Below are 14,019 nucleotides of genomic sequence, written 5' to 3'. Positions count from 1 at the left end.
GACACACTTATCTAATGCATAAGTATCTTTACTTGGTTTTTATGTAATAGATTAGTAGCATGGTGAAGTACTTTTAATATCTAAACTGAAAAATATTAGTGGTATTCCAATCAAAACAAGTTAAACCAAACGTTAGTAACAGTGGTGCAGAATCCTGTGGTCATATATGAGACAGACAACTGAGAATCCTTGGAGCCCACAGAACTGGTGCCAGTGCTCCAATGCGACCCCACAAATGTTCAAGACCCAGATATGAAGTGGTGCGTTATTCCCTTGTAACTGGCATACATCTCTCCATTTGCTTTGACGTCACCTCTAAACATAATGCCTAGTATAGTGTAAGTGCCCTGCGAACTGTTGCTGCACTGTATTACTTAGGAAGGACAGGAAAAAGAAAAAAAATGTGTGTGGGGGTTCAGCGCAGATATAGTGGGGTTTTTTGTTTGTTTGTTTTGTTGTTGTTGTTTGGTGTTTTGTTTTGTCTTGGTATACTTTAAACCCCAGGTTGGATACAGAGAATGGTGCTAAGGTTGGTGTGTATGGTAGTCAGTGAGCAGCTCTGCTCTGGTGGTTCTTGTCCACTGGAACAGATAAAGACCCATCCAGCAGAATTAGCAGTATGATAATCAACACTGGAATGTCTATCTTACAGATTTTCAAGCTCCCTAGCTGTTTCTGTGTCGGGGATTTAAGTCCCCTTTGCCTCAGCCTCCACCAGGGAATCTGTTTTCTCTGGAAGGCAGTGTCCATGTGAAGCAGTGTCCCCGGGAAGGGACCAGTGTTAGCTCAAGACACCAAGAGCAAGTTCTCAGCACAAAGGAGGTTTATCTGCCCCACAGGGACAAAGGGTGGGGAATAACAGACAAAGACAGGAAAGACAGAAGGGAGAGAGGGAAGAAGGGGTATCTGTCCTGGAGGAATAAAGGACTGCCTCTGGACAAAGAGGAGACAGACATGGCACATAGGCAAGTGGCAGATTTTGAACGTAAAGGGGGAAACCCCAGTGTTAGGGTGAGGTGTTTATTTTAATTGGGCATGTTAATTAGGTGAACCAGAGGGGACTGCTGATTGCTGGGCTTCAATATTTTTTGATAGGTGGACCTTGGTAGTCAGCTTCAGGAGGGAGAAGTGACCAAATAAGGGAACAGACATTGGTGGCTGGCTTTCGGAATGCAATCTAATGGTTTGTAGAGGGAATGGGACAGAAGGACAAGGCCTGCCAGAGCCATGTTTGCCATGCTCAGGCAAGCTAGAGAGTCTTCACCCAACCTGGATGGGAGAGCAACAGAGAAGCAGGTAGCAAGCAAAGGTATATGCCAGGATTCAGAACTGCCCCCTACACAATGAAGGAAGTGTTTAAAATCCATATTTATATTTTTTATCCTTTTTAAATGGCTCTTTTTGGTTTATAATATAGATGTATAATTTGTGGATAAGTATGCATGTATTAGGTTAATGTTCAAGAAGTTCTAAATGATTAGAGACATTCTACTACAGCATTTGGAGACTCATTTGGAGAATACCTTAAACACGTGACAGAAATAAGCTGTATCTCAGAGTCCAACTTTTCTACTCAGAAAACTCAGCTGCAGGTGTCTCTGCCTCTAATGGGGATACAGCAAGGTTCCAGGGTCTGACTGCTCTGACCTTAGAGGGAGGCCATACACAAGCTGAGATGGCATTGCCGTCCCTGGAACTTGTGAATGTCCACAGTAAGTTCTGCTGCTGAAGTAGCGGAGTCCATTTCCACTGGCACAGGAATGGATGCTAGTTGTTGGCAACAAACAAGTCCTTAGGATGACGTACACAGCAGGCATCAACTTAGTTAGGGTTCTGAGCACTGTGAAAATTCTAGTGTTGAAGGTAAGGCCTCAGGCATCTTGCAATAGTCAGTGACAACTCAAGTAAATTTCTTATGAAAACTACCCTTTCAAGAGGACATTGCAAACTTTTACCATTCTATCATGTCTTTAGTTGGCTGTCATATGGAAATTAGTGCACTGACTGGGACACCACATGCCAGTAAGAAGATTCAGAGGCCACATAACTCTCAATGTGGCTTCTTCCTCAGAGCAGTCTTTATTGTAATGAACTGATCTCTCCCTTAGCTTAGCAGATATCTCAGCGTTATTGCAAGATAAAGCCTTCTCACTGCCCCTTCCCACTTGACTTTACTCATACTCAAGGAGCTGGCATCAGGTCTTCCTTTTTAAAACCCCACATGATGGACAGACATGAGCTCTTCCACACTTATGAATCTGTCTGGTTGCTGCTTCAGCAGGCCTAACTCCTCCCTAGGCACTCTCCTCACTAACTCATGGACTGAGTAAGACACTGCCCAAGAAGCACATCCTCAGGGCATTTTGGTCCAGAAGTGGTCTGTGCGAGCCAACCACAGGTTTTTCTGAGGCTTTTCCCAGGTCCTAACAGAGCAGTGAGAACTCTAGAAGGCTAAAACAAGCTTTGTAGGACTCTTTTCTTCCTCTCAAAGCACACGAGACAGCCACATCATTATAAAACTGAAATGATGCATGGCCCTCTATTATCTATCCTTACCACTCAGGACAGAGGTAATGATTTGGAAATGGGTTATAGATTTTTTTTTTTTTTTTAAGTACCTTTAGTTGCTACACAGGGCTCCCTATGTGGCCCTGGGAATTCCAGGGCCAAGGCTGGTACCAACTTTTCAGGCAACAGCTACAGAGTTTCCTAATCTGCAGTACAGCCAAAGCTGGACCTACTTCAGGCTTCCTGAGTCCTAAATAAAATTAACGTTTGACTGGAGAGAGAAAGCAAGTGCTCCAGGCAATGTGTGACAAGGGCAACACTCTAAGATAACTGTATTACTGTTTTCAAGCTCTCAGTCCTTGCAAATTACATCCATAAAACTGGTTTCATTTTAGAATCAAATCATCTTAGACACCTGCATATTGATCTGCTGCATGTAAAGAACAGAGGAAGAGGTTCACCATGTACAAGGTGCATGGGCAGACAAGCTAAGCCCCATCAGCACACAGGAAGAGTGATGCCTCCAAGATTTGTCTGCTGGCTGAGAACTCTGGACAAGCCAATGGGAGTCACTGGAATTCAGTGACCTACTTCTTTACTCAAGCATGGGGCAACCTCAAGCACCTTTAGTTTTCTTGGCTGTGTTCCAAAGCCATTAACTAGAGGTACACATGAACTAGAGATATTCATTCCCTGTTTCACAGGGTTCAGAGTCAGAGCTACCCATGTGTCTAGAAGTCCCTATGCCCCTGTACACCAGTGCCACTTCAGTCTCTGATGTGAGTTCACAATAAGAAATAAATATTATGACAAAGTGACCCACCCTATAGCCTGAACCAATGCAGGGCCAGTGAGATGGCTCATCAGGTAAAGACACATGACGAAAGAAAAGAACTGACTCCTGTAAGTTGTTGTCCTCAGATCTCCACCCATGAATGGACACACACACACACACACACACACACACACACACACACACACACACAGAGAGAGGAACATTAAAAAATCCAAGTTGAGACATATTGAAACTTTAATATTTTATGAAATTTTCAGACACCTTACCTTACAGATTAGCCAGGAGCTCTGTGTTTGGATGTATCGGCAAATGGTGTGCACTGAAAGTGATTGCAGTAGAAAACTGCTCTCTGATCTCTCCTTCACTTGTTCTGCCCAAAGGATGAATTTCAAGTTTCAATAAAAAGCAGAGCTGGCATTAACTAACATAGGCATAACGATGATGGAAATTTGAAAGCAGCTGACTTGCTTTGTGCTAGTACAGGAGCACACACTCAGGTATCTAGCAGTACTCATTGAAGGCATGCACTGAGTCACTCAGAGCCACAGCACCAATGGTCCTTTTCCCTAAAACTAACCTGGGAAACCAGGAAATGCTAAGATGTAAGTAAAGAAATATACTCCATGGCTTGTAAAAGTACAGCTAACTTTTCTTCTTTTTCTAAGTAAAAAAAAAAAAAAAAATTCAGACACTTTGTTTTTTCATAAATTTCTCCAAAAGAAACTAAATACAACAATCTGAGGGAAAAAAAAGTTTTACTTCTTTGTGAACACAACCCTGTTTTGTCACCCACATGGTGCATGTGAGCACCACTGTATTTCTGTGCATTGTGTACAGCCTAGGGACAGCACACGAGTGTGCACTCGTGTCTTTTATCAGTAGATTCGGGAGTTGAGAAACCATCCCAACAATTATTACAACTGAATGATTATGAGCTCATATTACACTGCGCCTGCACTTCCATGACCTTTAAGTTCTGGTAACTTTCCTGAGGTGGCGATTTAAGGTGGCATATATGAAGGTCACCATGAAGGTCACCAAAGCCTGAGAGACATGGAGGAGGAGAAGAAGAAGCAATTCCGTCTATGGGTCCCACAGGCACAACAAACACAGGAAGTGAAGCAGTCTTTAAAAAAGATTTAAAAAGTGAATTACATAGCCTATAAGGCAAAGTCTAAGTTACAAGTGTGTACAACGCTGGCACTGTGCTGTGAGAAGTATTACCAGGTGTATACACACAAATGGCCACACCTAACTCACATGTGCTTCCTGCTGCAGCTTTCCACAAACACAGTCCTGGGGCTGCCCACCAAGGCTCAGGCTTGGAAAGAGTCTAGTATTTTTCCATTGGCTTCAAGTCTAATGAAGATTCTGTAATATGAATCAGAAACTCTTGCTTTTGGTTTTTTAAGGGAATAAAAATTTTAGTTTGCTACTAGTCCAGAAGTACCAGGCAACTTTCAGGCAAACTTCTCAGGGCATAAAGCAAAGCATAAGAAAGTCCGAGTCTGTCTCATGACACATCTTCATCCAGATGGGTCCCTGCTGTAGACATACAACTTTTCCTCAGTCCCTAAGACTCAGGGTTTAACCAAAAGCTCTAGAGTCAATCAGAAAATTCCTATGAGAAACTGATTACAATGCCAAGTTCTCAGTGCTGATGAGAAGGCGGCACTGACAGGTGGGCCCAGACCCCACCACAAGCTGATGGGTGTCTGTCGGAATGTCAGGAATCAGGAGTTGTCAGAACTTGGCTGCAGAATGCTACTGAGCAATCGGATCTCACAGTGCTTTCTGATGCCCATTTGCAGAAGGCTTCGAAGTTTCTGAATCCCTTGAGGTATCCATCAGGTGAAGTTTGTGAAGTCCTGCAGGAAAAACAGGATAAGGATGAGAAAGGGGCAACTAAGGGACCAGATGACCAGACATGACCTGCTCAGCAGCAGCACAGCTTTCCTGTGGAGGTTGTGATAATGCTTCCTAAAGCTGTCTGGAAATGGAAGCTGGAGGCAGCTCTGTAGAAGTCACACCTCTTTTTCCAGGACTGGGTAACAGGTGGGATATGGCTCTTCTCAACACAGTGGGGTCCAACTTTTTTTTTTTGAGTGTATGTGCTCATGTGATTGTGCCTACAGATAGAAGCCAGAGAACAATCTTGGATGTCATCTCAAGTGCCATCCACCCTATTTATGAAGCAGGGTCTCCCACTAAACCTGGAACACACCAAGCAGGTGAGGATATGTCCTGGGGATCAAACTGAGGTACTTGTGTAACAAATAGGTTACTGACTGGGTCATCTCCCCAGCCCTTCAGTGTGGCTCTCTGCAGGGGCCCCCAAAGCATAATTCTCCACAGGCCAGAGGCTTCAAAGCACAGTTCACCTCTGCACTGCCTCTTCTGCCCCTCCCCCTCCCAGCCTCTTTCCAGAAAGCAAACTTGTCCTAACCCCAAAGTACACTGATATAGATAAATGACTCTTTTGTTTTCAAACACATATTCGCAAAGTGTGGGAAGAATACCTCAAAATATTAAGCATGTAATTCTTTTAAAGCAATGCAAAAAAACAACTATCAATAGTGTGAAAAAAATTACAAAGGAATAAATATACAAACACTCAAAGGTACTTTATAGGATAAACAACCATCACTACATTTTCAAGGGCATTAATTTCCATTTTCTCACACAGCAATTTCTCACAGTGCATCCACACAGAAAAGTCAGAGTTTAGATCATACTAAATCTTCAAGGACTTCAGCAAAAGTGAAAACTATAACATGTAAGAGTCCACAAGCAATGCATCCACAGGAAAGACTAGAATAGCACCCATGCTGCTCAGATTTTTAAATGCCTCAAAAATTAAGTTGGGGGTGGGGTGGCCATTCATTCTAAATTCCCAGTGATTTTCTCAATGGAAAGTTTTATATAACTCCTAAGCCAATACAGCCCCAGTACTTACGTAACTTAATGAAAGAAAATTTAAGCTTGAGCCTATAACTGAATTAAAAGAAAAAAATAAATCATTATAAAATAGTTTAATACCAGAAATGGCCAAACCACTGAGTAATCAGAGAACCTCTGAAAATTAAGACAAGCACTGAAAAAACTTGTCAGAAAAAGGGTAAGGGGAAGGTGTGGGGCACTGAGGGGCTTACTTGGAATCATACTGTCTCTGTGTGGGGAATGTGTACAATGCTGAATTTCAAAGTCAGGACCTTATACTTGTTTGGCAAGCATTCTACCACTGAGCCGCACTCCTGATCCTAGAACTACTCTCTTAATAAAAGACTTAAGAAGGTTCACTACCACTACTTTCCTCCTCCTCCTCCTCCTCCTCCTTCTCCTTCTTCTTCTTCCTCTTCCTCCTCTTCCTCTTCTTCTTCTCCCCCTCCTCCTCCTCCTTCTCTTTCTTCTTTTTTCCTTAATTTAGTTTTTCAAGACAGGGTTTCTCTGCATAGCCCTGGCTTCTCTCGATCTATAGACCAGGCTGGCCTAGGACTCAAAGAGGTTTGCCTGCCTTTGCCTCCAGAGTGCTGGGATAAAAGGTGTGCATCACCACCTGGCTAGGTTTCACTTCTTAAATCCAGGTGTGACACAGGACATGCATTCTGATAAAACTGCAATATTGTCATCTGTAGGCCTCCCCAGAAACAGTCCTTTGGTCACTACCACGGATACTGTGCAGCAGATGTTCTCTGAAAATACCTGTTAGGAATGTGTTAATGAAGTCAGATGTAACATCATGGGCCATTTGAACCTATTATTTAAAGAGGATCTTTCCTATACAAAAGGATTGCCTCCAAAGAATATACAAAAGGATAACAGAAAACATTTGGAAAAGAAAACAAGCAAATCTCTTGGGAGTTTTACACAACTCTTGAAAACTCCACTGTGTCTTAAGGTCAGATTGCTGACATGACACAGAGGGCGTGGCCTCTGGCAGGTTGACTACCTTAGCAGACTCTCCACAGTGAGACACCAGCACTGATACACTATGGCCATCTCAGTTGTAGCCAAGTGGGAATTTATCTGAGGTCCTAGCTACAAATGAAGTTTCAACTAGACATGTGATGAAGGGTTTCTTGACTCCTAGGCATCTGGCTGTTTTTAATGTGGTCAGTACTATGAAACCCAGGCACTAAAGTTCATAAATTTTCATTTTAGGGAAATATTTCAATCAGCTGTCCCCTCACAGTGCATGTTACAAATAAAATACACATGGAACAGTAACCTGGTGTTTTGTTTTGTTTTTTTAAGGTCATCCTTTCAAACTTCAAGGCCATAAAGGTTGGTGCTATGAAATGCCTTATTGATGCTACTTCAGTTTTCTGAAATTGGGCCTTAATGAGTCTATAAATATGCTGCCTTTTAAAATATAAAAACCACAGCCTACATGGAGCATAAGCATTCAAGTGGTATCAGGCAGATGAGTTAATGCCAAGGTTCCCTGTATTTCCTACAAGAAATTTCCTACCACCTTTCTTTGCTGCTATGGAGGTAGACGCTACAAGCCTGGGAAGCTTCCAGAGTGCTCCTCATCCTAAAGCACAAACCTTGGATCATATTCAGCATGAGTGTAGAAATAAACACAGCAAACATACATCACTCAGAGCAGACTTTGATGCCACCATAATACACAGGACATAGCACATGACAGCAAACCTCCTGTCCTGTCAGTACCAAGAATGCTAAATTGTTTTCCAGAGTTATCCAGCTTAGTGAAGAGAATTATAGGTTGTTTGTACTTAGAAAATCCAAGGCCCCTTCAAAAAAAAGGGGGGGTCTTCAATCAAACAACAGTAAAAGGCATCATTACCAGAAAGTAAACCTTCAACACCAAGTCATTCTCACCATGATTGTGATAAGAACAAAGGGATGGTTGCCATTCCCAAGTTCTCAGGGGCCCTAGGCAATGTACTAAGGCCCCACAAGAACCACCACAGTTCCTACCCACACCTTACAGATGAGGCCCCACAGTACAATGACATGCTTCCAAGCTAATCACAACCAACATGAGTCAAGAATGCAAACTGACAGCCATGCATACTTACAAACTAAATAAAGACACAAATGTCAAAGTCATGATTAGTAGAAAGAAATGTTCATAAACCTCAAGATTACCTAGGGCCTTGAAAAGTTCTTCTCGTACAGCTGATGTGAATTTTCTGACCAAACACAATGTTGTCACAATGGCAAAGAGTAAATTGTAGGATAATACAATATAGAAATTTCCCAGCCAATTAAATCTTCCAAAGTCTCCAAGTAGATCGAATCTAGTAATTCCTGTTAATAAATAAATAAAAGAACCCTTAATAAAATGAGGTGCATTCATATCTGTAGCAAAATACAATTGAAATCAGGTCAGAGTCCCCAAACTTTCTCAGATGTTTGTGGGATGCTCTGGGAAGGCTCTGCCATAAATCACATGACTGTTTCCTGGCAGGGCAACCCAAGCCAGCCCCAACTTTCATGTCTGTGCCAGTCGTTGCAAGTGATGTACAGCAAAGCGGCAGCATGAGTGCCTATCACCTATTTATGCCTGCATTAACAAGAAAGCTCACGTGCCATTCACTATAGCCCCTCCTTCCCACTAGTTACATAGGAACGATGTCTATTACACTCCTGCAACCCCAATTCCAATATCTTACACATTCTTAATGCTCGTCACATAAGTGAATGAATAGGACCATTTCCTTACAATATGCCATTAGCAGAATTTAATGCTACCAATTTATGAAGTAAGGATTGTATCGCACATGGATTTAAGTTACCAAATTCACCCACATACACATTTAAAGTCTTTTTAAGTAAAAGAATATTTAAATAAGTATATGTGCCAGGTCCAAAACTTACCAGAAAGATTGCATGAATAGTAGGATTTTTCTAACCATGGATAGGTAAATAAATTCTACCCATCAGATGGGTAAGTGGAATGAGAAAAAGGCCATGGCAGTCTTGAGGAAGACACTAAGGACTACATAGTGTTATATGGACCTATAACAAAGAGTTACAAGAAGCAATAGATACTTCCTATAGAACTATACAAACACAGTTATGTACTGCATATGCTACGGGCCATTTAAGGATTTTATGGGTGATTTCAAAAATACCTTTGACTCAATTCACATCATCAACTGATTTTTGAGTTTGGCTTTCAGCCCTGATCCAACACACTTCCATCAAACACTACTGCAAGCCTCACAGAGACGCTTATGGACAGCAGAAACTCTCCCTATGCAAACAGTGCCGTTAGAACAGGGCATTTCAAAAATAGCTCCATAGTCACTCCCACCTGGAACCAATGCATGTGAGTTTGAAAGACACTGCCAAAGTGTTTTAAAAATAGATGAAGATTAATGAAGACATTAGATAATACCTTACAAAAAGAAGTTTAAAAACCAGATACCAGAAAAGCATTCAGTGCCTATCCTGTATTGCTTTAAGATTATGACCACTTTGGCTTCAGTCTCTCAATGCTAAGCCTAAAAGAAAGGACTTTATTTTAAGGAATGGATGCCTAATCAAATACCTTACTTTTCAAACCAAGCTATGTAAACAGTTATGGTTCTACCAACACAAGCCTTAAGGCCTAAGTGAGACTCAAGACTGGCAACTGAATTGATCCCAAGATCCAAAGATCTCCTTACGTGTCCAGTAAAAGCCATAGTCACCTCATAAGAAAAGCAAACTCAAACTTCTGCATTTGTTGTAAGGCCCCCAAAGGAAAATCTGAGTTTGCCCTGGATGATGTCTACTATAATGGCTAAGAGCAAAAGGAGAGGACTAGTGTGGATTTAACACATGTATCATATATTTAATGTGTGCACTTGATTAACCATTACTATATTACTACTGACACTCCATATGGGCAAATCACCTTAACAGTCATAACAGTGATACAAATACAATGGCTAATATTTTATTAGTAAACCTGTATGTGTATGCAGACACCACTTTGGGCCTCTGCTGTCTACAGGACTATAAATAGCTTTGCAACATCCATGAAGAGCAGAGTTTGGAGGTCAAATCAGACACATCGAGCACAGAAGTCCTAGAACAGTGGGAAGAGATGTCACAAGCCCTAGAAATAGACCCCACTTGGCACCTGGAAAGATAGGGTCCAGACCTATAGGATGTCTAGGCAAAGGACAATCTCTTGTTCAAAGGCTTTGTTTTCAGGTGTTTCAGGCAGATATACACAGATACCCAAGAGGAACAAAAATGCTAGTTCACAGGCTTGGGTCTGAAGACACTATTGTTCCAGATGCACTTTAGAAAAAACCCGGCTGACCAACCAAAAATTATTCTGGATAGCATAATAGCTCTACTTAGAAGCAAAAACTATCATTTCTCTAAAATTCTGGCTAGACAGCTTTTGTCCCAGCAACAATTAAATAGTAAAAATAAAAATGTCTTTTTTCAAATTGAAAGCACCAACACTTAAGAAAAAGTAACAATGCAGAGATAAAGTTTATTATATATATGTACAATACTTCCAAACTTCTTCTTCTGGACAAAGGTAACATGGTATTAAGACAGTGAGTTTTAAAACAGTATCAAATTATCAAATACTTTTGGACAAATATCTGAAGGTCTTCACCTATCCCATCACTGTTAAAAGACAAGCAACACACACACACACACACACACACACACACACACACACACAAAGTTTCATTAGAGAGCAATGAGGCACAGGGTTATGTGACCTAGGTACAACACTTCATGACAAGCAATGTATTGCCTCCCCCATAAGGACTCAACTGAGAACGTATCGTAATTCCTTCAAAAACAACCTTTTTTCTATTCACATTTTTAAAAGAACTGGTGCACAAAATACAATGTCTTTTAGAAGGAGCAGGTTGCCCCACCCACATTGTAAGTCAATAGAACACATGTTCTTTCGCCCACCTGAGTCAACTTCTACTCTGAGCAAGCATGTTCATGTTGGCGAAACTGCACAAGGCCATTCAGAGCATTTGTAAAGTGTGGGATACAAAGGGCCTGAAAGTGATGTTATCAGTAAATTACACAAGCTTGCCTAGTACACAAGTATTTAACACAAACACCCATGGTTTTAATATGAAAGTGCCAAAATAACATATGTTCTTAGCAAATTTATTAACTAATTTTTATTAAAAATTAATCTCTAAACTCAAATAATGATTAGTTTCAATACCATCCTCACTATATTTCCAGATTCCCTCCCCTACTTCTGACATAATTTAGCTAAGATAGTGTCTAAAATAAGAATGACCTAGAAGCAGTCAAGCAATAAAATCTGCAATCATTCTAAACCTCCATGCTTTCAGGATTGGTATCAGCAACTAAGTTTCTGCTCTAGAATGGAAGATGAAAATTGAAAATCAAAGACTAACTTCTAATGTCTTCAATTTTTTATTTCGTTAAAATCTTTAAACATGTTTTTATCTTACATGTATGTGAGTTTGTAAGCATGTATGTGCAGCTGCATATGTGTGGGAGCCAGAGGACAGATTGTGAAAGTCGGTTCTCTCCTTTCACCATGTATGGGTTCCAGGGATTGAACTCAGGTAGTCAGATTCCACAGTAAGTGCCTCTACCCATTGAGCTATCTTGCCAGCCTCCACTTTTAAAAACGTTTGTTTATTTGATTGTTTGTTTAGGGGTTGTATATACCAGAGCACTCCTCTATGAAAGTCAGATTGTTCAGTCTTACTGTGAAAGTATGTTTTTGTTAAATTAATTAGAAATATGACTGCAGGCTTCAAGTGCTAGCCAAAAGGGAATAAAAGGGACAAGATTTTCCCGTCTACCATAATAAACTTAAAAACTGAGTATGAGATTGAAAACAATGGTTTTGAAAAGCCTGGACATCAAGTAATGAAGGACAGTGACTACTGAGAAATGAGAAATAAGCAAAGCGGGCCTGTGAGTGCTGCTGCTGCCTACCTCAAGAGGCCTTCCAGGAGCAAACAAGGCCAGCACACTCCCCAAGGAGAAAGGACTCAGCATTGAGCCTGAGGATGGCTTAGTGAGTAGAGAGCTGCTTAGAGTGGAGTCAGGCAGAAAACTGAGCGGGAAACCCAGAAATGACTGTTACCTGTGGCTACAACCTTTTCTATAATTCACAAGCTAGAGGAAGGATTGAACTTACTAAGTAAGTACACAAAAGATTTTAAAAGCCTGAAGTTGACCTATAAAGAAAAAGCACAATGTAAACTGGAAAAGCATACTTGATAGAACTAAGAGATGGCTAGATGCTACAGAGACTGGCATACTCAAAGACAGCAAAAGAACACAAAACAAAACAAGGAAACTCACAATGTCAATGAACTAAACTGACTCCCAGTGGCTAATGATGCACTTACTGTCCAGAGTCCCTGGAGATGAGTTCCAGAGATGCTTGGCCAGTTAAGTTCTTGCTATGTAAGAATGAGGACCTGAGTTCAATTCCAAGAATCTATGAAAGTATGAAGTCAATTCCTGGATGTTACTGGCCAGCCAACTTGACTAGCTTACACAGGTGAGCTCAAAGCCTATAAGAAACCCTGTCTGGAAAATCAAATAGACAGAGCCTGAGGAATGAAACCTGAGGTTGACCTCTAGCCTATACTCACATGCACATATGCATCAACACCTACATAAGTATACACACATCCCACACACAAATGCACACACACCACACATATACCACATACATAAATGTATACACAAGGGTACACACACACATACACACAGTCTCTATGACATTAAAAACAAGGATAAATTCCTTGAAGAAATATTGGCTTAGGGATTGCCAGCTGGAAATATTCCAAATTTGATGATACATATACATAATGAACTCAAAGACCAAAAAAATCTGAGGAGGTTCCTGCCTAAGCACAAAATAATCAAACTGCTAAGCCTCCCACAAGAAAATCATAATAATAATAATAATAATAGGAATAATAATCAGAGAAAACTTCTTATCAAAGCAATGCAAAGGGGAAAACAAATGAAAAGTATTTTTAAAGTATGCATAGAGGTTTGAAAGAAAATGCCCCCCAAAGGGAGTGGCACTCAGGAGATGTGGCTTTATTAGAGGAAGTGTGTCACTGTGGGGGCGGGCTTCCCTCAGTGTGACAGTCAGTCGACTTCCTGTTGCCTGCAGGATGTAGCGCTCTCAACTCCAGCACCACATCTGTCTGCAGGCTGACATGCTCCCTTCATGATCATACCAGACTGAATTTCTGAAAATGTAAGGAAGCCATCCTCAATTAAATGTTTCCATAAGCAGTGCCACGGCCATGGTATCTCTTCACAGCAATAATAAACCCTAACTAAGACAATATGAAACAAAATAATATAAAATTTTATGTCCAAAAATATCTTCAAAAATAAAGACATCCAAACAGCATGGAATTTATTACCAACAGCCTTGCATTGCAAGAAATGTAACACAAAGTCTTAAATTATTACCACAGAGCCATAGTAGCAAAAAGAGCCTAGTACTGGCTTGGTACTGGCAAAAAAATAAAATAAAATAAATTTAAAAAAAAAAAATCCGCCAATGAAGTAGAACAGAAGGCTCCAGAACCAAAGCACTGGAGAGAAACAGCTTCTAAACAAGCGGTGCCAGGAAGGCTGGGTGTCTTTAGTAAGAACCCAACCTAGATACTACCTCCCCTGCACAAAAGTCAACTAAGAACAAATTAAAAACCTGTAACCTATGACTTTGAAACTACTACACTAAAGGT

At 40.9% G+C, this 14,019-nt stretch overlaps 1 protein-coding gene across 4 annotated transcripts in view; it reads right to left on the bottom strand.

Moving 5' to 3' along the window:
- Nucleotides 1-5,022: 5,022 nt before the first annotated feature.
- Nucleotides 5,023-14,019, bottom strand: part of Lmbr1 (limb development membrane protein 1) — a 120,186-nt gene continuing 111,189 nt past the window's right edge. For 3 of the 4 annotated variants that reach the window (XM_051203151.1, XM_051203153.1, XM_051203154.1), the window contains 2 exons: nt 8,423-8,584; nt 5,023-5,172 (listed from right to left, as the gene is read on the bottom strand). In XM_051203151.1, coding sequence (XP_051059108.1) covers nt 5,087-5,172; nt 8,423-8,584 — 248 coding nt within the window. In that variant the 3' untranslated portion in view covers nt 5,023-5,086. The remainder of the gene's footprint in view (nt 5,173-8,422; nt 8,585-14,019) is intronic. The other variant, XM_051203152.1, reaches the window with a different exon arrangement.

The sequence above is a fragment of the Phodopus roborovskii genome, unplaced genomic scaffold (assembly GCF_943737965.1).
Source record: "Phodopus roborovskii unplaced genomic scaffold, PHOROB, whole genome shotgun sequence".
Taxonomy (NCBI): Eukaryota; Metazoa; Chordata; class Mammalia; order Rodentia; family Cricetidae; genus Phodopus; species Phodopus roborovskii.
The sequence above is the reverse complement of the archived record's forward strand: the minus strand, read 5'-3'. Positions and strand labels throughout refer to the sequence as shown.